The sequence below is a fragment of the Rhineura floridana genome, chromosome 9 (assembly GCF_030035675.1).
Source record: "Rhineura floridana isolate rRhiFlo1 chromosome 9, rRhiFlo1.hap2, whole genome shotgun sequence".
In the NCBI taxonomy this organism is placed as follows: Eukaryota; Metazoa; Chordata; class Lepidosauria; order Squamata; family Rhineuridae; genus Rhineura; species Rhineura floridana.
The window spans coordinates 46,930,123-46,956,049 of record NC_084488.1 but is presented as its reverse complement, the minus strand read 5'-3'; the positions used below and the strand labels follow the sequence as shown (position 1 = coordinate 46,956,049).

At 42.2% G+C, this 25,927-nt stretch overlaps 1 protein-coding gene across 3 annotated transcripts in view; it reads right to left on the bottom strand.

Annotated features, from left to right (window-relative positions):
* Window positions 1–433: 433 nt before the first annotated feature.
* The window catches only part of ASB5 (ankyrin repeat and SOCS box containing 5), an 83,849-nt gene continuing 58,355 nt past the window's right edge, over window positions 434–25,927 (bottom strand). For 2 of the 3 annotated variants that reach the window (XM_061583537.1, XM_061583538.1), the window contains 6 exons: window positions 21,364–21,443; window positions 15,163–15,270; window positions 14,229–14,379; window positions 13,745–13,879; window positions 6,137–6,328; window positions 434–4,262 (listed from right to left, as the gene is read on the bottom strand). In XM_061583537.1, the coding sequence (XP_061439521.1) occupies window positions 4,135–4,262; window positions 6,137–6,328; window positions 13,745–13,879; window positions 14,229–14,379; window positions 15,163–15,270; window positions 21,364–21,443 (794 nt within the window). In that variant the 3' untranslated portion in view covers window positions 434–4,134. Of the gene's footprint in view, window positions 4,263–6,136; window positions 6,329–13,744; window positions 13,880–14,228; window positions 14,380–15,162; window positions 15,271–21,363; window positions 21,444–24,166; window positions 24,238–25,927 lie in introns of those variants that run through there. The other variant, XM_061583539.1, reaches the window with a different exon arrangement.

Below are 25,927 nucleotides of genomic sequence, written 5' to 3'. Positions count from 1 at the left end.
GAGAACTTGCGGCCCTCTAGGTGTTGGTGGGCTCCAGTTCTCATCAGCCCTAGAGAGCATAGCCAATGGTCAGGGATGGAGGGAGCTGGAGTCCACAACATCTGGAGAGCCACATTTTTTTCCATCTCTGTTTTAGAGCAAACTTTTAATTGGGAGGTTGCTAGAGCCACCTATTGATGTAAGAGGTACACAGCGTGATTCCATTATTCCTCCCCCCTTCCGGAGGAGCCCAATAAAACTGACAGGGATTGTTGTAACATTAATTGTGTTTAAATGCAAGTTTTTTTGACTGGATTAGTGTTGCTTTTTGGGGGAACCTCCCCAAATAACTGGAATTCGTGCTACTTTGGAAAGGGGAACCCTCCCCAAATCACAGACAAAAAGACACCACCAAACTAATTAATTTTTTAATGTGTGCTTCTGATACACAAAGTTGTCTTGGGCCCGGGTAAGACAATATTTGTTAAATTGATTAACGTTTATCTGTGCCAGACTCGCCAGTAAAATATCCCAACATTTCTATGAAGCCTGCATCCAAGTGAGTTTAGGCTCATGTATCACAGACTATGTACACACTCCAATCCAGGTTGCTTATTTATTTGCTTCTAAGTTTGGATCCTTGAAAACTATGATAGTTAACTTCCTAGTCATTCAAAACTTTAATATTGCTGCACATGTGTTTCTTATCATTTGGAGCTTTTGGCTCATGACAACAGCTTGTAACCAAATCCTAGGATGTATAATATTTTATTATTGTTATTTAACAGGATTTAATATGCTGCTTAACCATCAAAACCTCTTAGAGTAATAATATGTCCTTGGGACCCAGTAGGATGCCAGTTCCATATTCAGATTGCCAGCATCTGTCACTTTATGGATAAGTCACAAAGCCATTTGTCAAGATTTTATGTTGATTTTTTCCCAGTTGATTCCCTTCTTATTTTCTCCTCCCATTCTTTCTCCTGATTTCTGCCATGCTGCCTCTGGTGTCTGAGACATCTCCTGGTACCAGTTTATTTATTTTTTCTCCCTCCAAGTAACTCTTCAAAACCAGCTTCTTCAGTTCTGAACAAATGATTGTGTGAAACATCCTTAATTTCTGGCTGACTGAGCCTTTCTTTCTTTGCCTGAGCATATGGCAAGGAACTGCAGCAGCCAATTAAACAAGACATCTCTAGTAAAGACATATCTCCAGATTCTGTCAAAGGCTGTTTCTAAAATGTCATGAAAGTGTAAAGAGCAAAATAATATTTTTGGATAACTAGGAAGGACAAAGCAGATTCCTGTGATCTGTGTCATAAGACACAAAGCTACAAAGGTTATTCACTAATAGGCAAAAAACCTTGCGGTTTAAGAACATACTTATAGCCCACAGCTATTCTATCAAACTAAAAAGCAGGGAAATTGGGCAGCTATAGTGAATGCACCAGGGGAGCAGGAGACCTGAACTCCTCTCTGAGATATTGTACTGCCCTACAAATTGGTCAAAATGCAAACACCATTTGGGTTGGTCTTTCACAGTCCAATCCACTTCCTGTGTAGCTTGGAAGAATTTGGTAACATATGCCAGATCAGGTGCTAACAGAAATAATGATTTGAACAATAAAAATGAGTTTGAACAGCTAATAAGCAAAACAGTATAAGGTGACTGATCAGCTTGTCCATAGATTTGCACTCCTTTTGTATCTTCCCTGAAGTTTAGCTATAGCTGCTTTCCCCCCACTATTGTTTCAGTAAGACATACTGGAATTGATGCAAAAGAATGAAGATTTGCTGGCCTAGAGTGGCATATGAACAGGGTGGGTTACATAGTCAGAAGCTGCACTGCTACATTCAGCGAGATAATATGGTGCTTTTTTCTAAAATCCATTTGTCCACCAGGCAGTTTTCATATAATTAGGGTGGTACAGTTATGGCACGCAGTCCTGTGTATCAGTACTATAGTGGGGCTTATTTCCAAATAAGCATGCTTAGGATTCAACTGTTGGTTAGCAATGCACCAAACTGCCTTTGACTACCTTAATTACAGGGTACAGTGGAGGCCAATACCTATCACAAATTTAAAACCTACACATAGAATCGTAGAGTTGGAAGGGACCTATAAGACCACTGAGTCCAACCCCATGCTCAATTCAGGAATCCAAATTAAAGCATACCCGACAGATGGCTGTCCAGCTGCCTCTTGAATGCCTCCAGTGTTGGAAGAGCCCACCACCACTCTGGTTCCATTGTCGTACTGTTCTAACAGGAAGTTTTTATGTTCAGTCGAAATCTGGCTTCTTGTAACTTGAGCCCATTATTCCATGTCCTGCACTCTGGGATGATCAAGAAGAGATCTTGGCCCTTCTCTGTGTGACAGCCTTTCCAGTACTTGAAGAGTGCTATCATATCTTCCTTCAGACTTATCACATCTAAACATGCCTAGTTCTTTCAGTTTCTCCTCGTAGGACTTTGTTTCCAGTCCCCTGATCAACTTTGTTGCCCTCCTCTGAACCTGTAATCAATTAACTTTCTCAAGGCCGGCGCCAGGCATGACTGGGCCCTTGGGCACCAGCCTGCCCCAGGCCCATGGCACCTGCCCCACCTACCGCTCCATCACTTCTTGAGAATGCCCTGCACGATGCGTGTGCATGGCTGCCATCAACCAAGATGGCACCAGGGGCTTCCGTAAGGGGTTGATGCCCCCGCCACCATCTTGGTTGATGGCATGTTTGTGCCCTACACTAGGTCCGTGCGTGTGCCTGCCATCAACCAAGATGGCAGTGGGGTGTCAGCCCCTTACAGAAACCTCTGTCAGCATCTTGGCTGATGACAGGTATGCATGTGCAGCGCACTCAATATTCACTGCAATGGGAGAGGTAGGTGGGGCATGCAGACAGGCATTGCAGGCCCACGCAATCTGTATGGAGGGGCTGGGAACTCCCTCTCTGCATTCTGCGGCAAGGTCTGGGGTCAACACTGCTGTGGTTTGCAGAATGAGAGTGCTACCCTCCCACCCTAAGGAGGGGCCCCTCTGGGCTGCATGGGCCCTCAGCCGGGGCCCAGGCTGGCTGTCCTCTGGAGCTGGCCCTGAACTCTCTGGCTTTTGTGAGGGAGCATCTATACAGAATAACTTCTGAATATCAGTATGATAAAACCAGGGCTGGAGTAAAACCTTTGTATATTAAATTGTTCATGGTGGTGTGTTTGATATAGTGTCATGTGTAGCTGATTGCAAAGAAAGAGAAATGCATTCACACTACCTGTTCTTTATGAAGTGCTTAGACAGGGAAGACAAGGTGAAAGCCTTATTTGTCTTTTGAAATGTATATATATTTATAGACTGCATCTAACATCCCATACAAACATAACATCTTGAAGCAGAATATAACAAAGCCAAACAATAATTAAACTGCTTCAGTGAACCAAACATCTCATACAAATGTACAAGCCTCAAACTTTCAAAATGGTCTCCCTCCCCCCCCCATGGTATAGCATCACTCACACAACACTTTGAGAGAGTTTTTGGGCTAGACACATGTTGATTCCACTCCAGCTCTTCAAGCCTAGAGTCCAATGAAAAAGCTGTTGCTCATGGCAACTGCAGCTTCCCCATTTTCTCCAGCTGCATCATCCCCTCCTCCAGTGAACAAAGAACAGAGCAGTTCTTGAAGGAGCAACAACATTTAAATAGACAACTTCCCCTCTAAGGACTAGGGATAGAAATTCTAATCCTTCCCCTAACAATAATAAATACGTCTTGGAAAATGTAATAGGCAAAATAACTGGAGGACACCAGAATCCCTGCAAGAACATAACTAAAACTGCGTAGCCCCTGTGTGAAGAACAATCCCCATTAAAGATCCTAAACAAAGGTAAAATTAATGGAGTGGCTGATCAGTAAATGCTTCATTAAAGTGTCTAGCACATTTCAAGAGTATGAGAATTTCTATGTAATTATATTAGCACCTTGTCATCAGGTTGCTCAAGGAATCTCAAATATCATTAGATTATCACTTCAGTTGTTAGATATATGTTAGTATGTAAAAGTTGGTTTATGCTCTCTTTTCCCTGTCCCAACAGTTTATGTGTAACATATAGTAAAATACTCGGGGGAGGGGTTTCCTCCCACATTTTGAACAGCAGGGCACAACTTTATCTGTACTGCAAGAAATCTTTCAATATGGTTGGCAACTGGAGCTGTGGTACAAGATGCAACCTGGCTCTTCCTATGTAGTTTCGGATATGTAGCCGACACAGTTGGCAAAGAGAACATGGAGCAGCTGCAAGCAGATAAAAAAATGAAATTGTGGCAATTCAGTACCTCAAGAACTTGCAGTGTGTGTTTATTACATGCTTTTTATGACTTTTTGGCAGCTTTTGCCAACCTGGTGCCCTCCAGATGTTTTGGACTACAACTCCCACTAGCATAATATCAAATATTCAATTGAAATATTTGGATTTTGTAAAGTGACCTCCATTTTTAACAACATATATTTGTCACGCTGTAGTAGTTTTCTGTGAGAAGCACTGAAAATTATTATTGTTGTTGTTGTTATTATTATTTTAATGATAACAATAATAATTATTTTATCCCATCCTTCCTCCAAAGGAGCCCAAATGACAAACAACAAACAATAAAACATTAAAAGCCATTTTTAAAAAAACAAGCAATTTAAAAACATCTTAAAAACAATTCCAGTACACATGCAGACTGGGGTAAAGGGCTCCACTTATAATGCATGTTGAAAGAGGAAGGTCTTCTGTAGGTGCCAAAAAAGAACAGAGACAATGCCTGTCTAACATTTAAGAGGAGGAAATTCCAAAGGGGAGGTACTACAACACTAAAGGCCCGATCCCTATATTGTGCAGAACAGATCTGATAAGATGGAATCCACAGGAGGGCCTCACATGCAGAGCACAGTGATCAACTGGGTGAGACAATATTTCAGGCAGAGCTGGTGCCAGAGGGCAGCCAGGTTGGGCTCTGGCCAGAAGCCCCTGTAGCCCAGAGGGGGCCCTAAAGGACCCCTCCTTAGGGTGGGAAGTTGGCGTTCCCGTTCTGTGATCCATGGAAGCATCGAGTTCTGCCACCCAACCCTGCTGCGGATCACAGAGAAGGACCTCCCAGACACCTCCCCAATACAGACAGTGCAGGCATCAATAAGCCTGCCTGCACACCCCACCTACCTCTCCCATCAGTGTGAATGCCGTGAGCACTGTGCGCACATGCCTGCCATCAGCTAAGATGGCAATGGGTGCTTCCTTAAGGGGCTGACGCCCCCACTGCCATCTTGGTTGATGGCAGGGATGTATGCTACACGCGCACATTATTCACATGATACAAGAAGGTTAGGCTCCACACTGCATGTATCGGGGTGGTAGTGTTAGGCCATAGCGCTGCAGGCCCTCCGCTCCTCTTCTGCGATCTACGCCCCCCCCCCACGCCCCCACTTACCTGTCAGCCAGCTTTTTAGCATTGCCCTTAATGAAGATGGCAGCCACAGCTTCCCTAAGGTACTGAAGCCGCTGCCGCCATCTTAGTTGATGGCAGAGATGCGCGCGCGTAGCATGCTTCATTTCCCTTAGGGAAACCGCGGCCGCCATCTTCATTAAGGGCAATAGTAAAGACCACACAGGTAGGGGGGCTGTGGGGGGGCTGCACACACACACACACACCGGGGGGGCCAGGGCAAGCTGATGCCCAAGGGCCCCTGCATGCCTGGAGCCGGCCCTGCTCAGGGACACCATAGGAGGTACTGGTGGGCACATTGCCACCTGCGGCCCTGTGCTGGCTACTCCTGAATTATAGGCATTGTTACTGAGAATGCAGTTATTGGGGAGGGGGGCTTATCACTTCCCTCCCCAGACTTGATTGGAATGGATCAAGGCTATGAGCCTTAGAAAAGAGTTTCTATTGGTGCTTTTCTAATGCTTCCAGCTGTGTGGGGGGGGCATTCCTGTTCCAAACAGATTATCCATGATTGGAGATATTGCCACCCTTTCAAATTGGTGAAAATTGTTTTTATTTTATTTTGGCTAGCATTTGGTCTGGTACCCACTGTTTCCAGAAATTGTACATAACTTTCCTCTAAAGCTCCCAAATCCTTTTTCTTAAGGTGTGATTACTATTCTAATGCACACAAGCCGCCTTTACCTTCATGTAGAAGCAATACTCTTTCCACCAAACTGCGTGGAGAAGCTACATCTACAGGTCTTTCAAACTCTGTATTTTTGGCATTTATGTCTGCCCCAAACTCAAGAAGCACATTTATTATTTCTGTACTAGGTTTCCTTGCAGCTGCGTGTAGTGGAGTTTCCAAGAACTTTCCTTTTTGTACATTTGCGCCTAGATTGGTAACAGGAAAAATAAGAATATATATTAATTAAATTGTCAAGGCCAAATCACAGTGTGCAGATCCTCTTCTTCAAAAAATTAGATTCTTAACATAAATACTGATATTGCAACCAAACATTTTAAAGGGCTGTCAGTTTTCTTAATTGTGTTGTGTATTCCCCTAATCTGTTAAGGATAATAAACTGGAGACTATACTTACCTAGGGATAAATGAAACCCTTCTGAAATTATTTGAGATAAATGGTGAAGAAGGATCTCGTGGGGTGAAACCAGCATAACTTTTCCTATTCTTATGAATATCCATGGATATTTGAGAGTTACCCAGTGATATCCATAGTAAAGCAGGCCACATCGTGTCGTCGATGAAAGCCCAGTAGGTACCGTACAGATGCAGTTCCCAAGGTACCATTTCATTTGTAACCCCACTTTCTTTTAAATAAAGTCCTTGTTCTGTAGGAAACAGTGTGACCTGGGTTCATTCAGTTGTAGAATGGATGAGGGGAAAGGCCAGGGCCCCAAACCAGGATATAGTAGCCCACCAGCCTCTTTTCCTGAAAAGAGGTAAGGAAAGCAACTAGTGGACAACTCAATAGAATAGGAAGACCACAAACAAACAAGGTTTTATTTAAGAGGAAGGGGGAAAGAGAAGACGAAACAATAGGATAGTATGACCACATGTCCTATTTTACAGAGGACAGCTCTCTATTTAAAGGCCTATCAGACAATAGTCATCTGAAGGACTGCCCATTTCAATTTAAAGATAAAGAACCAAAATAAGAATGGAGAGTAGCAGGCACACTGCTCACCTGGTCACAATCTTCTCCAATATGGGTGAGATAGTTATTATTTCTAAACTTGCATCTATACGTATAAATTACCATAAGCACATTTTATGCAAATTGTTCTCCTCTCTCTTGGTGATGCACTAGTGGCTATCCTACAACAGGAGTAACTCAGGTGGTTATGCATATTTTAAAGTCAGTCTCTAAGCAATAAAAGAAGAGTGGAAGGAGTCCAGTCACTGAGTTAGACACCAGTGAGTATTCAAAGCCTCTCAGGCTGGTCTCTGTTTCTGGTGTAGCTCTCCTCTATGAGGTCAGACGCTGCTCTCTGTTCCACAGTCTTCTCTCAGTGATTTCTTCTCAGTCATTCCTACTCAGTATTCTGTTCCCAATCTGATCTTTTAGTCTCCTCCCAATCCCTTCAGAATCTCCCCAGAACTCTTCCCGCTCTCTCTCCAATCTCCTTAAAATCACCTCAGACCACTAATCCTTCCCTCTCCTACAGCAGCTTTTCAAGGCCAAAAAGAGGTTTGTGCTTTAAGCCAGTGGTTCTCAACCTAGGGGCCATGACCCCCAGGGGGGCCACGAAGTAATTGGGGGGGGGGCTGCAAACAGTAAAGAAATGTTGTGGGTTTTTTTTAAAAAAGGCTTCCCTCCCTGGATGCTGTCTATTCCCCACTGCCGCTGCAGGTGACACCCCCTTGCTCCAAAAAAGAGGGGAGGACTTTTGCTGAAGCAGCAGAGTGTCTTTCAGGTGTATCGGGGGCAGGTGTCTGCCTAACGTGTGGCACATGCCAAAGGAGGCTGAGGGCAGAGCTACCAAGAAGAAGAGGGATTACTATCACTGACTCCTGTCTCCTCTCGCTGCCACTGCTGACAACGCACTTGCTCAGAATGAGAGGAGAAGGCTTTTCATGAAATAAAAAGAAGCAAGACTGCAAGGCAAGGCTGTTCTCCCCTTTCCTGTCTGCCTTTTTTGGCTCCTGCTTCACTGCCACCTCCTTTAAAAAAATTATTCTTATTTGTAAGGCCTCCCAGATCTTGCCTTCAGCCCAGACAGAGCCAAGAAGCAGCGAGGAAGCACATGACTTGCTCACCCTCCATTTCTGAGGCTGTGTGTGTGCCAGCCTCCTTTCTTACACCTACACTGCCCTCCCAAGCTCTCTCTCCAAGATGCTGCAGCAGTTGAGGGTTTCCCCCCTCCCATGTGCCCAAATACATGCCTGCCTGCAGATGCTTGCAGGAGGGGCAGGTGTGTTTCTGTGTGCACTGATCCATCTTCTGCTTCACTTTCATTTCCCAAGTGCATACTAATCAAGTCATCAGTTCTGATGATCATCCCAAGGCCTAAAAGCACTAACCCCCTCTTCAATCTGTGCATCTTGTTGTCTGCCGTGCACAATCTAGCATCCCCATCACCAACACATTGCTGCTTCTTGATTATTATTAAAAAAGAAAAAGAAAAAAGCTCAGCAGATTGGCTGAGGCTGGAGTTCACATACTGCCGCCAAAATGTATTTATTTATTATTGCATTTATATCCCACCTTTCCTCCAAGTTGCTCAAGGTGGTGCACATGGTTCCTCCTGCCCCCTTTCCATTTTATCGTTACACAGACCCTGTGAGATAGGTCGGGCTGATACACTGTGTTTGGTTCAAGGTCACCCTATGGGCTTCATGGCTGGGTGGGGATTTGAACCTGGTTCTTAGTCCAACATTGTAACCCACTGGTTTTTGGAGACAGGACTGTATATTTTCAGACTGTGGTGGGGAGGGGGATACCAATTTGATTGGATCTTTGCATTAAGAAAAGAAAGCAACACCTCCCTGTGTACAGGGAGCTTTTAATGGAAAGGGATATTTGGAGATATGATTTTGCCACACACTATTTTTTCAATTAACAGAGACAATTAGCATGGGGGGGTTTACGAAATCTTTTGAGTTTACAAAAGGGGTCCCATACTCATAAGGGTTGGGAACCATTGCTCTAAGCATCTAACGGGTTATAGGTGTATGCATGCATGCATGTACGTATGTATTTGGTGCATTTCTATGCCACTCTTCAGTTAAAACCTCTCAGAGTGGTTACCAAAATTGCAAAATAAAAATAAACAATCAGTTCATAAATGTGGTATAAAAGCAGCAGCAACAGCAGCAGTAAAAACAAAGGTAGATAAAAGTCCACATATTAACATGCTTGGGAAAATAAGGTTTCACCTGGCATTAAAAAGACATCTGGCTCGATGTCAGAACATTCCAGAGTTGACACTTCAGCTGAATCTATCATGGGCCACCAGTCATCTCAACTCAATAGGCAGGGGCCCCCAAAGAAGGACTTCTGGGAAAGGTCTTGGTGAATAAATCGTCTTGGTTTAACTTAATGGGTATTGTGCAGTGTATTCTGACATTTGTAGTGTAGTGTACTTTGTAATGCGTTTGATAGAGGAAGTCTTCTATCTGGGCAGGTGAAAGTGGGTTTAACTGTCACAGGGGGACATTAATTGACAGCTGAGGAGGGGTTGGAGATGGAACTCTCAGTTTGCAGAAGAACAGAAGATAAGCATATTTTGATTGGTGGTTGCAGATTTAAAATTCATAGTCTACACAGTGTGATTGGCTGGGGCTACCAGAAGTGAATATATGGCTTGTGCTGGTCAGCAACTAGTAGTTAGTTACTCAGAGAGTCTCTGTTGATTGGTACTTTGTGGTCATGGTGGACAGCCAGAAGAAGACAGCAGAGTATTGTGGAAGAAAGGAGACCTGAAAGGAAGGCAAAGTGGCTTGGTGGTCAAAGTCTTGCTGTGGTAACTGAACCACTTGGTTCAGACTGAAGTGATGAGGAAACAACCTGTCTACAGCACGGAGGAAGAAGAGGTGAGAGGCAGCTTGGAATGCTAGGCTCTGGTGTCCAGTAGGAGAGCCAGAGGAAGATTCCAAGACAGGACAGCAAAAACAGGCCTATGTATCAATAGCATAATGAGGTTTCAACAAAAGTCCTCAGTTGTAGTGTTGGTGCAGCTTAATTGGGGTGAAGTGAAGGAAATAAAAAGGCAATCTGGCCAAAGAATTTTAATAGGGTAACTAACTGCTTCCTCAAACTGTCTTGGTTTAGTAATGTCAAATAACCTGTTAGTATTTTAAGAGACAGTACTATATTAAAGTAACTGCATAAGTTTGTAACGGCATAAGTTTGTGCACTACATTATCTTGTAATTAAATAAACATTAATATCCTTCTTAAATACAGCAACTATATCTGACTGGCTTTGTATCACACCTACATTTTACCATTATCCTGGCTATTGGTAAATTATGGGTTCGAAGGGTATAAGTGATATTCAATAGTGGCAGCATATGGGTTTAGGAAAATGTTTGGCGTTTTGTTAATAGGATAAGTAAAGAAATACCCCCTTCCCTCCACATTCTCAAGAACCAGGCAGATTTGTATATGAGAAAGCAATCCTTGAAATCTTGCAAGCCCAGGCCTTTAAAGGTCAAAATCAGTGCCTTGAATTCAGCCTGGAAATGGTCCCAGGGTTTTAAGACTGGCAAGGTGTATTCCAACTAAGTAGCCTTGCTAATGTATTTTGTACTAAGTGTGGTTTCTGAAATGTCTTCAAGTTTAGATCCTCATATTACATATGACAATAATCCAATGAATAATTTTGGACAAGCTCTCTCTATGTAGGACGGGCCATAGCTGGTGCATCAGCTTTAGCTGGCAAATGGTCCTTTGTGCCATCAAGACTACTTGGACCTCCAAAGAAAGGGCCAGATCTAACAGCATACTCATACTATCAAACTGATCCTTCAGAGGGGAGTACAGCTCCACCCAGTGCAGCACAGGTGCCCTCGCCCAGTGCAGATGAACCCCCTAATTTACAGCACCTTTCTCTTGTCCTATTAGGATTGAGTTTCAATTTTTGGCCGTCATCCAGTCCATTACTATTCCCAGGCACCCTTTCACATCAAATCTGATTATACAAAATTGGCAGGGATGCTAACTGCTTGAAAGAATAGGCTATGAAATTAAAATCCCATTTTATTTGTGTTCAGGAAATTGTTTCCAAGACTCAAGAAACAATAGCATTACTCTAAACTGTGCTAAATCCTCATCTAATGTTCTCCTTTTTCATGGCAAAAGCTGAAGACAAGTTGGCAAGGACTTGAGAGTGAGCTACAAGAATAACAAAGTCTAGAAGATGAGAAAGCAGAAACCACTAGCTTACTTTCAGCTGTGTGACAGAGATAGTGGTGGTGTTCTGTTCACATTATAAATTATTAATGTGACTTCTGAGATTTACTGAGTTCCATCTTTAAATTAATGCAAGCTAAACCATCATCATTTGAAGTATATAATATCATTCATGTAATGCAAGTAAGTTATGAAGATTGTATATTTTAATCTTATTTCAGAAATATACTTTTCTTGTAGATTTTTAATTAGCTCCAGATTAATTACTTCAGCTTTAAACCAGGTGAGTTAAAAGAAAGATAATATAAGTAAGTTGGGAAAATTCAGAGTAAAGTACACTTAATGTAATGATCACGGGAGCGTAAGACTGACCAAATTGTTACCAAGCAAATTGGTTCAGCTGGAATTCTGTACATGTCCCAAATTCTGTACCTGTCCTTATATGTGTAATTTGACTTTGCTCTGAGCCATAAAAGTATCCTTGTGGTAGATAGGGAAAGTCCCAGTGTGTGAGAGGCAGCAATAATCCCAGCACATGCTAGTCACAAGCCAGTTTGCATCATGATCCAATTAATTCCAGAACCCAGTATCTCTTCTAATGTGAGCAATACCCTTAATTACTACTGAGAATAAATGATTATCAACTGGAAAACATAACCTAATTAAATCAACAAATCCTTTTGCCCATCCTGAGAAATCTAAGTAGGGTGAGCAAATTGCTAAAAGACAGAGGTAATCAGGGCAAGAATATTCCATTTGCATTTCTTAGGAACTTCCAAGCTCATCCCCTTTTGTCACCAGCAAATTTAGCCTAGGATGACCTCTCTACACTATCTCACCCCTACTGAAATAGCACAAAGTACAAGTTTGGGCCCTATGTGAAAAAAACCCTTTTGCATTCAGGGTGAGCAGTAAGAAGTTTTTTCCCCTGTAACTCAGTTCACAAGGCATCCCTAACTTGTTCAGCTTCTTGGAACGCTTTCAGTGCTCCACACTAATCTTTTCTAATATGTGCTCCTCCTGCTCCAGAGTGTAGGAGTCTGGAACAAAGTCTACAGGACTGTGGATTTCTTTCTTTTGCCCATTTAAACTATAGCTAGGCCACTTCCTTACCTCTATCCTCTCCATATTTCCTTGCCTCCAAGCCATGTTTGTTAGTTTGTATTCAGAACTAGCAGGGACCCTTTGCAGAAATGTGCCAGCCAGTATCGTTCTAAAGGGGATGATTTTTTTATCTCTGAACAAACTTAACAGAGCTCAGAGAACCAAAATGGAGGGAATCAGATTTGAGCTTAGGTGCCACTTTATTGGCCACCTGATTACTGCCTGAGCCTTAATGGAAATAGGGATTCCACATCAAGGATGTGCAAAATTGCTGGAAACCACAGGAGGGGAGAGTTCTCTTGCACTCAGGTGCACTTAAGGGCTTCCTGTAGGCATCTGGTTGGCCACTGTGAGAACAGGATGCTGAACTAGATGGGCCATTGGCTTGATCCAGCAGGCTCTCCTTATGTTCTTACGTAAAGGAATCTTGAAAAACCATTGTGATTCCACTTAACAAGTTTCTTTGGCCCTTTGGTGACAGGATTTCCTGTCACAGCGAGAACTCTAGAAGCTGGGGATTAACATTACCACTTTATTCCTGGGTCAGATAACCATGGCATTTTAAACTCTCCACTCTTCCCTGTGTCCTGTATTTTCCTAGTTTCACTCCAATCTGACTCTCATGAGACAGGGAACCTGCTACCTTGCATACAACCTTTTCTTCTTCCTTGTACTTTCACTTTTTCCATAGCAAGGCTGTGCCTTTAAAGAATCTGCCTCACAGTTCCTTGTTAGGCAAGCCTCCACCTCTAGTTACTTCTCTTTATCTCTGTAACTATAATTAAATGGTCCAGGCAACATGTGGATGGGCTCACGCGTGTATGCATTATAAACCTTTTATCCCCCTGTATTTTTCTGTAGTGGCATTTGAAGCTTTTGTTGCTTTTGAAACATTTTATATTGGTGTGTTGTCACCTTTAAACTGTTATTCATTTCTAAACGAACAGTATAATTGCAACTGCAGTGTATTTATTGTTGGTTCTCCAGAGCCAACACACTAAGATGGTCCATGCTAAATTTGCCAAATTAAGCAGTATTATCAAAGTCAATCCAGTTCTGCCTGTGTGTGCACAATAATCTCCAGTAAATATCCCAAGAGAGTGAACAGCTAATTCCCAAAAATTAGCCTTTTAGGAAATACATGGGTAAGACACATCTACATGTGAATGTGTGCACTGCATTAACAGATCTGGTAACAAAACAAAGGGGCCAGATCAAATGCATTGGTTCATTTATAGTAGAACTACTGTGCAACATGCACTACAGTGATAGACTGGTTCAGTTTAAAAAGCAAGCAAAGTAAAACAAGTATTAATTAAGCATATGTACCTGAATGCAGAAGCTTGCGTACACATTGTTTCTGCTGTGAAATGCAAGCTACATATAGAGGTGTTCCCAGGTGAGGAATATCTTGGTCAACATCTATGCCCCAAGAGATCAGCAGCTCTAGACAGTCACTGTGACCTAATCAAAAGACAACGTAATTGACCTCTCAAACTAGGACTTGCATTGACAATGGGTAGAGACACACTTACTGTACTTACAGTTCCAGTGTGTTTCCACCTCTCTTCTCTGAAAATGGAGGCACACAATGCTAGTCAAACGCCACCCCTTTTTACTGTAAAACCTGGTGGGATCAGCTTAAAACTGCTTTTAAAAAAAATTGCTTCAAAGAGATTTCACAGCTCATCAGCAGATTAACCCTCCCCCCTCCAGGTATGACCAATGGAAACACTTTGCTGTAGGTGACTAATTTGCTCACAGCCAATGCCTGATGTAGCTCTTGACCCATTCAATCATTCCCGTTTCTTACCTCTGCTGGCTGCTTCATGAACTGGAGAAGGGAGACATGTCTCCCACTGAGCTTTGGCACCATACTCCAAGAGAAGCTCTACACAAGATGCACTTCCCCTTGAGCATGCATTGAATAAGGGTGTCATTCCATCAATTGTTGTGGCATTCACCTAAAATATTGGACATGTCTGAGCAGGAATAAAATACTTGTTTACATGTCATGTTTCTGCTTTGGGAATATTTATTGCCTCCCCCCTTCTCTCTCTTTCTCTCTCTCTTTCAATCTCAGTCTCATAGGTTACAGGGAAAATGCAGTACAGCAAGGGAATCTGTACCTATGCAGCCTGCATCAAAAAGCAATCAGAGCTATCATGCGAAGAAACCCATACACCTGTCATGAAGGACACTAGGAGAGCGTGGGCAAAATCTGAAGGATAAAAAGAACTAGTAATCTGCAGGTGATGATGGTATCATCAACAAGAGGAAAAGAGGAAAAAGATAAACTTATATACTACCTTGTCATGTTCAAGAAAGTTGGCTGTTAAATGCGCTTATATTGGAAATTATGTGGCTAGCTTTTTCTATCCCTGAAGCATTCAAAAAATCCAGCTATGTGAGTGTTACTGCTTCAGTTACTGTTGAGAAATGTCTTTCAGTACCTAACACAGCAGCTAGCCTTCTAATGGGATAGGTCACTGGTAGGTGGTGGCACATCATACCAGTGCTCCCAAAGTGATGCTGACTCTTTAGGGGAAGAGTAGCCAATGTAGTGTCCTTCATATGTTGTTGGATTACATTTCCTGTCATCCCTGCAATTAGCCATGTTGGCTGGGGCTGATAAGAATTGAAGTCTAACAACATCTCAAGGGCACCATGTTGCTATCCCTGAGGGTCTTCCAGCCACAATTCAAGTTGATATCAGTGCAGATTCTACAGAAGAAAATTATACTTACATTTGCTCCTGCTTCAAGAAGAATTCTAGCACACCCTACATGATCTCCTAGGCATGCTTCATGCAGTGGAGTCACTTGATCGATGGTCAGAGCATCTACATTGTATCCCTAAACAACAGAAAAAGAACTAACTGCAAACTAGTTCTTCAAGCCACATATTTTACCTAGCAGGCATGGAGTCTAAAATCAAAGGATGAAATCTGATGGATGCCTTCATACTCACAGCAGGGCTTTTAAACCAGCAGATGCTTCCACTAACAAAAGAGGAGGAAAGCCAGTTTTTACCACCTTCCACCTACTGGGGTCCCATGGATCCTGAATTTGGGGGATCCTGGGGTCTGCAAAAATTGTCTCCCCTCTTCTTCCATTAGTAGAGGCATCTGCTGGATCAAAAAACCCTTAGTGAGGCAAGGGCACAAACTGGAGTCCACCCAAAAGATTTTTAATGCCACAGTTAATTGTCATTCAAAACAAATGCTTTTTAGGACCAACAACGTAAAAGGTATGTGCTATAAACCAACTGGAATAGCCCATTATTTGTGAGTGCTAGTCTAATTGTGAAGGGATGCAACTCATACTTGGAATATTCTTGAACTTCTGACTTGCAATATATCAGGAACGTCACATATTACAACTGCCCATCTATTTGTATCTTTCCTTTCAATTTCACAATACTGACACCTTCCATAGACAACATAGTGATGAGATAATTTGTTATCTGATTCTGGATGACAGTTAATCTATTGTTATTATGTCAGGTCGGTGAATGGAAAATTGATGCTCATTCAGGATTTGGTCCTCGATGAGCATGCTGACCTGGCCTGTATTACGGAAACCTGGTTGGATGAACCTGGGGGGGTTAATCTCTCCCAGCTTTGTCCACCTGGTTTTTCAGTACAGCAGCAGCCGAGACCTGGGGGACGGGGTGAGTGGGGTCGCAGTGGTCTATCGTGATACTATCCCCCTGACCAGGTGCCCTCTCCCACAGTTCTCAGGGTTTGAGTGTGTGTACTTGAAGTTAGGTGGCCAGGATAGAATAGGGATTCTGTTGGTGTACAGCCCACCCCGCTGCTCCACAGTCTCCCTACATGAGCTAGCCGGGGTAGTCTCGGGGTTGGTGTTGGAGTCCCCTCAGCTTGTGGTATTGGGTGACTTCAACATCCATGCTGAGACTGCTCTGTTGGGAGTGGCTCAGGACTTCATGGCCTCCATGACAACCATGGGTCTGTCCCAAGTAGTATCTGGCCCCACTCATGTTGCTGGCCACACCCTCGACCTTGTTTTCTGTGTTGGTTGGGATGTCGGTGATCTTGGTGTGGAAGAACTTGCGGTGGTTCCGCTGTCATGGACAGATCACTACCTGGTCGGGTTTAGACTCACTGGGACTCAGAGCCTCTGCAGGGGTGGGGGACCAATTAGAATGGTCCATCCCAGGAGGCTGATGGATCCGGATGGTTTCCTGATGGCTATTGGAGATTTTCCTGTCACCTTGGCAGGCAATCCTGTCGAAGCCCTGGTTGACCTTTGGAATAGAGAAATGGCCAGGGCGGTGGACACGATCGCTCCTGAGCGTCCCCTCTTTCAGAGTGGAGCCAAACCGGCTCCATGGTTTTCCAAGGAGCTGGTGGTGATGAAGCGTGTCAGACGGGGACTAGAGCGATGTTGGCAGAAGACTCGGAGCGAAGCTGATCGATCTCGGGCTAGAACCTATTTGAAGGCCTACTCCGAGGCAGTACGGGCTAAGAAGAAATCTTTCTTCTCGGCCTCCATTGCATCTGCTGGGAGCCGTCCAGCGGAACTGTTTCGAGTGGTTAGGGGGCTTTTAAGTTCCAGCCCCCGTGAGGGTAATTCTGACCACTCAGCAGACCGCTGTCAACAATTTGCACGGCACTTTGCAGACAAAGTCGCTCAGATTCGCTGTGACTTGGACGCTAAAATTGATAGTCTCTGAGGATGTAACTTCGGCGCCTGTTTGTCCAATTAAAATGGATTCTTTTCAACTTGTTCTACCCGAGGATGTGGACAAGATCCTTGGAGCGGCGCGTGCCACCACGTGTGTACTGGACCCTTGCCCTTCCTGGCTCATTAGAAGTACCAGAGGGGGACTGGTCGATTGGGTCAGGGGAGTAGTTAATGCCTGTCTACAACAAGACAGAATTCCATCATGCTTAAAGGAGGCAGTTATAAGACCACTGCTGAAAAAGCCCTCCCTGGATCCCTCTTTACTAGGTAACTACCGGCCAGTCTCCAATATTCCATTTTTAAGCAAGATAATAGAGTATGTGGTGGTCGCCCAACTCCAGAGATTCCTGGATGATACGGATTATCTGGATCCATTTTAATCTGGTTTCAGGCCTGGCTATGGGACAGAGACGGCTTTGGTCGCCTTGGTGGATGACCTACTCAGAGAACTAGACAGGTGGATTGCGTCTCTGCTGGTTCTACTGGACCTCTCAGCGGCTTTCGATACCATCGATCATGGTATCCTTCTGGACCGCCTTGCTGAGATGGGACTTGGGGGCACTGTGTTACAGTGGCTCCAATCCTTCCTGGAGGACCAAACCCAGAAGGTGGTACTGGGGGACTCCTGCTCGACCCCTTGGCCATTGACCTATGGGGTCCCTCAGGGTTCTGTTTTGTCCCCCATGTTATTCAACATCTACATGAAACCGCTGGGAGAGGTTGTCCGGGGTTTTGGGGTTCGGTGCCATCAGTATGCTGATGACACTCAACTCTATTTCTCTTTTCCACCTGAAGCCAAGGAAGCCGTACAGGTCCTAAACCAGTGTCTGGCATCAGTGATGGACTGGATGAGGGCAAACAAGTTGAGATTAAATCCTGACAAAACAGAGGTACTCCTGGTCAGTCGGAGGGCAGATCAGGGAATAGGGATTCAACCGGTGCTGGATGGGGTCGCACTCCCCCTGAAGTCTCAGGTTCGCAGTTTGGGTGTACTCCTGGACTAAGCTTTGAATTTGGAGGCCCAGATTGCTGCTGTATCCAGGAGCACATTTGCCCAATTAAAATTGGTGCGCCAGCTGCGCCCATTCCTGGAGCTACCTGATCTGACTAGGGTGATGCATGCCTTGGTTACATCCTGCTTAGACTACTGTAATGCGCTGTACGTGGGGCTGCCTTTGAAGACTGTTCGGAAACTTAAATTGGTACAAAGAGCTGCAGCCAGAGTGCTAACCGGGGCTGGTTACAGGGACCATACAACTCCCCTGTTACAACAGCTGCACTGGCTGCCAATTTGTTTCCGGTCACAATTCAAAGTGCTGGTTTTGACCTACAAAGGCCTGTACGGCTCAGGTCCAGACTATTTGACAGATCGTATCTCCCTACATGAACCTGTCCAGGATCTGAGATCTTCAGGTGAGGCCCTTCTTGTGTTCCCCACACCTTCGCAAGCACATATGACGCGGACACGAGATAGGGCCTTTTCTGTGGCCGCCCCTAGGCTGTGGAACTCCCTTCCGAGTGAGGTGCGATCAGCTCCCTCCCTGCCGTCTTTCCGGCGACAAGTAAAGACTGTTTTATTTCAACGGGCATTTGGGATAGAGAATGACCAGGATTAAGTGTCATAGGTTTGGTGATTACATTATATGATTTTATTATTTTAAATTGTCTGCTGTTTTTAACCTATATTTTATGGTTTTAATTTTTCTCATAGTTTAATTCTTTTTTAATAATACACTCTGTATGTTTTAATGGTGTTGTTTTTAGTTGTAAGCCGCTCTGAGTCCTATTGGAAAAAGGGCGGAGTAGAAATAAAGTTTATTATTGTTATTATTATTATTATTATATTGAAGAATAGTATAGTGTAGCACTAATGAATACTGTAGCTGCACACGTTGATCTGTTAAGCTCTGGCAGAGATATGCATCTAATCCTGACCTTTTATCGCTATCATATATACTAATATTGAAGTGAGATGGCTGAGTCCCTATCAGTCTGAAGGTGAAATGGGCCCACTGCAAAATAGGATATTGAGAGGACTCACTACACACCCCAAAAGTATTGTAAATAAAAAGAAAAAAATATGTTCTTAAAAATAACAATCACAAATCAACCTGACTTGGCTGTCAGTAAACTTTCAGAGTATATGATATATTGGGTGGTGGTGGTAAATAAACTGGAGGTAGGGGAAGAAGAAGATAGAATTGGCTTGATCTGGAGCCAAAAAGTTATAGTAAGTATTCTGGTTTGGGAAGCTGCATGCTATGAGATTTTTAAAAAATCCCTCCCTGCTCTATATAGAGAGAAGGAAAGGAAATAAATGACACATTTCACTTTCCCACTCTCTAGAATGCTCCCTCCCGCAGTGCTATATCACTACAAAATGCTAAAATTAGGTTTGGTAGCTTGAAACTTCAGCCTTCTAGCATTATATAGCACTGCAGAGGATACCTTCAAAGGAAGGGAGAAAAGAGAAACTATTCATTTTCCTCTTCTCTCTTGACTAGTCTGAACAAGAATTCCTGTTCCAATGTTGACTGGAACCTATAACAAGAGACTCCTTTAGGGTATGGGATTACAGTGCAACACTTTGTTGCAGGTGCCACTTGTAACATCTATGGGCGTCATTGCATTTTATACCCATTTTTGACATTATAGTTTTAAACCAACATTGGAACCTTTTTGCAGGAAATTGAGGAGCCACAAAGGAGAATAAAACTGAGATCTTTTTCAGTCTTTATACTTCCGCCTGTGGTCACCTTTAGAGGCTTTTGAATCAGGTACCCTTCCACCCTCACTATATGAAGTTCAAATCTCTGTTATTCTCAAGCCTAGTAAATACCATACCAATTGTCCAAATTATATACCAGTCTCCTTAATTAATGTAGATGCAAACAGGAATCCTTGTTAAAAGACATCAGACTGAGACAACAATATTGGTACACCCAGATCAGATAATCCTTTATACCATCCCCAAGTGTATAGTCAAAAATATAATGCTGCATTTCAGAAGTTTATTTGGGGGACCTGTCCACCTCATTTTTCATTTTGAAATATGCAGTTATCAATATTGGAAGGAGGATTTAATTTTCTATATCTTAGTTTATACCATAAAGCAGTGGTTTTGAAACTTTTTTCCCCACAGACCACTTGAAAATTGCTGATGGTCTTGGTGAACCATATTTTTCTGTTTGTTGTAGCAATTGTAATGCATTGTGCTAGATTTACGTTTTAAATGCAATTTTATTGATTCTTTTATTTTATATTATATTGTATTATAGTTTGCATTCCATAGAATTCAAATTGTAATACAGTAAAATACAACAAATGAAGCAATAAAATACAATTAAAAATCAATATGAATATTTAATGCAGACATGCCGTGGACCACCTGAAAAATCTTTTTTAGGAACCCCTGCCAAAAGGCATATTTTTTAGCTCATACACATGAGGGGTGAGCCTCTTTTTCTTCAAATACCCCTCTCATAGATAATCTTGGAGATGATGTATTTGGTACCCCTTAATGGATGTATGGCGTTAGGGTCTATGTATATAAAGCACCTGCAGTTTCTGTGGCTAGGAAGATGTGGTATATAATCTCTCGTCAGTTACACTTTGACCCATATGTTCATGCTAAATTAACTCTGTGGGATTGTTATGAAAAGCTACTTTATTTATAGAAATACATAGTAGATAGTAAAGGCATACCTAGTTCTAACTAACTAAGTTGGAGGCGCAACCAACACTTGGGTTTTGCCCTCATGACTCTGGAGAGAGAACAAAAATAGAGATGTCTCCTCTCTCCTCAGACAGTTGAAGAAAAAGACAAAGGAAGGAGGGGCAGACAACCTTCCCTGAGCATATCAGTTTACAACAGAAGGAAGTTAGGCAAAGAAGCACAGGTAAAGGTAGGCAAGCCTAGCAAGCTGGAGGACCTTAACTCTATCTTCCTTCTGGAATACACACAAAAGAACCCAAACAGGAGCTGTTCTTGCCCCACTTCCAACAGGGATAACCTGGATTTGAATATAGAGAGGCAATCCTTTTTGTGGAAGAAGCAGGTGGATAGTAGGATTTATACCTTAGGTCAGTTCATATGATTAAATGGAGAATTTTTGTCATTTGCAGTTTTACAGTTTAGATACCACTTACCGGCTTGTGTTGAATGTCATATTTAAAAACTGGATGGTAATGAATAATTGGAAAATGTGAACCATGATTTAAATGCATTAGCATTTTTACCTGTGCAATTAAGGTTTTTAGAGAAAGGAGGCGTCCCTGGCTTGCTGCTTCATGTAACGGTGAGCGATCTGCCCAAGAACCTATGAAATGATACCACCATATAGTTTAAATTACAGGAATATATATTTTTTCATTTAACATAAAATAATTGGTTACAAATTCTTATTAAGTATAATTCCCACCCCTCAGTGTACATGTTAAATTGATTATTTTTGTAAATGTAGAAAAAGATGACCAAGTCCAGAGTTTTCACAGTTCAATCAGGCTGCCTGCTACACAGAATCTGGACAGTGGGTGGGGAACAGGATCTGGGCAGTTCCTCATCCCCCATGGGCCACTTTGACCATGATGTCAGCCTCCAAGCAAACCCCACTGGGATTGGCTACACATGGGCATTGACTGGAAGCCCCTTTTAACAGGGATCAACTGCACTTGGGAGCTCCTAACTGGCAATTCCCAAATGTAGCTGATCCCAGTGGGTTTGCAAAACTGTTTTAGGCAGAGATCAGCTGTGATGGAGAGTACTCAGTTGGAAGTTTCCAAGTGGAATCAATCCCAGCAGGGTTTGCATTTGGTGTCAAATTTAAAAGGATCAGATGCAAGCCTCATTTGCGAAGGAGCAATTGGGAGCGCACTTTAAGTGTATACCTGTGCATAGTTAATTGGGAGCAAGTCATATTGAAATCAGTGAGACTTTCTTATGAGTTAACATCTTAAAATTGAGCTGCAAGTTGGCTAGACAGGAGGCTTGAAACTTCTGTAATTAGTACTGTATCAAGATGAAGATTGCAACTCTTTTGCTTGTATAAATATTGATTTGTTTCCAGTTCTAGGATATTGCATAAATAAAGCTGTTTTGATAGTGTATTAAAATGTAGGGACCATCTTAATATATGACCCATATAAAGATGGAGTTTGGATAGGATATTCCTATGATGACAAAAAGATGCCAGAAGTTAACATGAGAACTCTGCTGTTCATCCATTGCATTGAACAGGACCTTTCCAAGGTAAGTGAGTTGTAGATGGGTGTTCATATTTATTTAGCTTGTGCTAGAAAAGCAAACAGCACTTTAAAAATCTTAGGAAATACTTACACCAGAAAATCATGAAACAAGAAGAAAATGTTGCTCTTCTTGCATTACATTATTAGTGGCTGCTGTTTACAACCTTCTGATGCATCCTCACTGCAGAGAATTCATTTTTCTCTTGTGCCAATCTGTTTCACTGCCAAAGTGAGCTGCCGCTCTAAGAGCATGTTAAGAGTTGCCGCATTGGGAAACAGTAGCAAGCATATAAAGTACCTTATTAACATCTCTGAAGCATTTTGAACTCATGTTGATATTACAAGACTTTCTGAAATCAGAATAAAGCATTGCAATTGCAGGCACAGTCTTTTTCTACAAATCATATATATCATTACCTGTCTTACCTTTGCTGTTTAATACTGGGCCTCTTGTGCATGTGCTCACTTGTGGCACTTAGAAAATGCCTGCAAATGTCAGTACTGCAGTGACTTGACTTTTGTTTCTCACATGATGCCAAGAAATAATCCCAAGCCCTGCTGTACACCAAGCCTCCACGGTATCCTCTGCCCACTACTGTCCACATCAGGGCATGCTTTCCAACATTTCATAGATGAAAATGGAAGCACAATCCTGTACATGTTGGCATCCCTATTCTCACACTAAAAATCATTTCCTGAGGGTTGATCTCCCCCCATTACTCACAGCTAAGTGCTCTTCTCCATCTGCTGTGCATATTATATGAATTTACTCTACAGCAGTAAGATGACCTACACTGGGCTTCTGAAGAAAGATGTGTTCGTAAGTTGAGTGTACAGTTTCCTTTGAACATTATCAAGCTTTGTTTCTGTTTAAGGGGGTGTTTTGTCATAAAAAGCATCTAGCAACTATAAGAACAGCGGAGGGGAATCTGTGACCCTCCAGGTGTGTTGGACTATCAACTTCCATAAGTCCCAGCCAGCACAGCCTTTGGTCAGGAATGATGACAGTTATACTCCAGCAACATCTGTAGGGCCTTAGGTTCCCCACCCCACAGATATCTACAATTGTTACTGTGTTCAGGTGGTTTGGAGGGAACTAATACACTGGTAATTTGTGTCTGTGCATGCACATATATATACATGCACTAGTCCAAAAGCACCTCCTTCTTCCCAGAGAGTTAATTCACAGATCCTATGGAAACAGGACTGAAAGCTGAAGAGCTCCTGGGCTGACTAATAACATTTTCAAAAGTCTCCCACAAAGGGAAAAATGGGGACATTGGTGTTGTTGTTTTTAGAGGGCCACATACTGGTAAATAGGGACAGTTGGTAGTATACAGTATAAGAGTGAAACTCAGCAACTTGTCTTGCTGGTAATGACTGCTCAGTTTTCTGACTGATTCTATTGCAAGAAGAGTTGTAGATAATACTATTAATATTGGTGTACCCTGTGTATATTTATTTCTGAAAATTCTTGCACTTTTTCAAAGACCTTATGCTCTCAGTTTTCCCATTACTGTAAAGGAGATGGAACTGGGTCCGTTAGTTCTCTCAATTAAAAAACAGACAATGGTTTGGGGGGGAAAACCACTCCTTATTCAAAAACTATCAATCTACCATCTTAAAATTATTTTCTCTCTGACTGAAGTGCAAAGTACTACTAGCTATATTTAGATTCTGCATTCCAAGCCATCTGGTATCTAATTTACCGGAGCGTACAGTTCTGTAATACTGCAGAGATACAGTTAGAAATTATAATAAACAGTCAAGAACAAACAATATTTTAAAAAAATATTACCTAAATCTCCATCTCCCCATGGCATTTCCAGCCAATCGTAATTATAAATTCGGCTCATGTTAAATAAAGAAATAAAACTCTTCCCTTTGCCACTGCCTATTAATATACTTCAGCTGTTTTTAGAAGGAGCTCTACACTCATTATAATATGAACTTTCATCTGTAAAGCCTTTGCAGTAAACAGATATCCAAAGCCCTAGATTTAGGAGGAAGCCAGCTTTTGTTGCTCTATTAAAAAATACTACATACAGTAATGTCTACTTTAAATAAAATACAATTGTTATATTAACAGATTATTGTCACCCACCTGGATATAGAACTGAAAAATATTTTGTGCTCCTTTCCCTTTTCTCCCCCTTATCCTATTAGTTGATGTAGATTTTCACCCTGTATGTTTAAATATTTTGGAAATTTTTCAATAAAAAACATTTTTTTTAAAAGCTGCAAGTCGTTTTACACATTAAATGTGTAATAAAAATATTGCAGTTGTATTATGCATATGAATTGTTTTCAATGGGGTTGAACCTAAAATGAAAAGAAGCTTTGCCTAAATAAATTATGCTAAAGAAATATAAAGTCTATACCAGGTATAATTTCCAAGAAAATATATCCATAAAGAATACAAAGCTCATTTTATTTTATTTATTTATTTATCCAAGGAGGTCAAGGTGGCGAACAAACATGGTTCTCCCTCTTCTGATTTTATCCTTACAACAACCCTGTGAGGTAGGTTAGGCTGAGAGACAGTACTTGGCCCAAGGTCACCCAGTGAGTTTCATGGCCGAGCGGGGATTTGAACCCTGGTCTCCCAGGTCCCAGTCCAACATTCTAACCACTATGCCACACTGGCCCCTATGCATATATGATCCCTATGTTTAAAGTTATAAGACGAGAGGTTTTATACACATATTTGCTTATGCAAAAAGCAGATGATGTGGATGTCCTAACCTCAGTTGTTATAATATTGGATGTTATGGTTCTCTTTCAAGTGAGCCATGCCAGAAAGGAAGCCTCCAAAATATGAAATGTACATACTGGATAAAACTCCCCCCTCAAAAAAGGTGGAAATTTCACCTTGTAATGCATCTCAAAAATAAAATGTAGTATGTACAAGTCTGCTCTTTATATCTATTGAAAATTGAGATCAGGCATCAGAGTATATTCCCTTTCCTGTTAGTGTAACAAGACTTGTATGACATTTTGGTTTTCATAGTTCCCAAATAGCAACCTAGTTTGTTTATATATTTATTAAATGTATATCCTGCCCTTCCTCCCAGAAGGAGCCCAGGGTGGCAAACAAAATACTAAAAACCAATTCCTTGGCCATGAGGCTGAATTTATTTCATATCATATAATGGCTTATAGGTATTCAAAAGAAACCCCATTTTCTGTTCTTCCTTTCTTTATTCTGGGCAGAAGGGTGGGATATAAATAAAATAATAAATAAATAAATAAAACCATTCTAAAACATATTTAAAAGGAAGAGTTGAAAATATACATTAAAACATCTTTAAAAACATTTAAAAAAGCAATTCCAGCAGAGACGCAGACTGGGGTAAGGTCTCTACTTAAAAGGCTTGTTGAAAGAAGAAAGTCTTCAGTAGGCACCAAAAAGATTGCAGAGATGTGCCTGTCTCAGATTTAAGGGGAGGGAATTCCACATTGTTGGTGCCACAACACTAAAGGTATGCTTCCTACGTTGAGCAGAATGGACCTCCTGAAAAGATGGTATCTGCAGGAGGCCCTCACCTGCAGAGCGCAG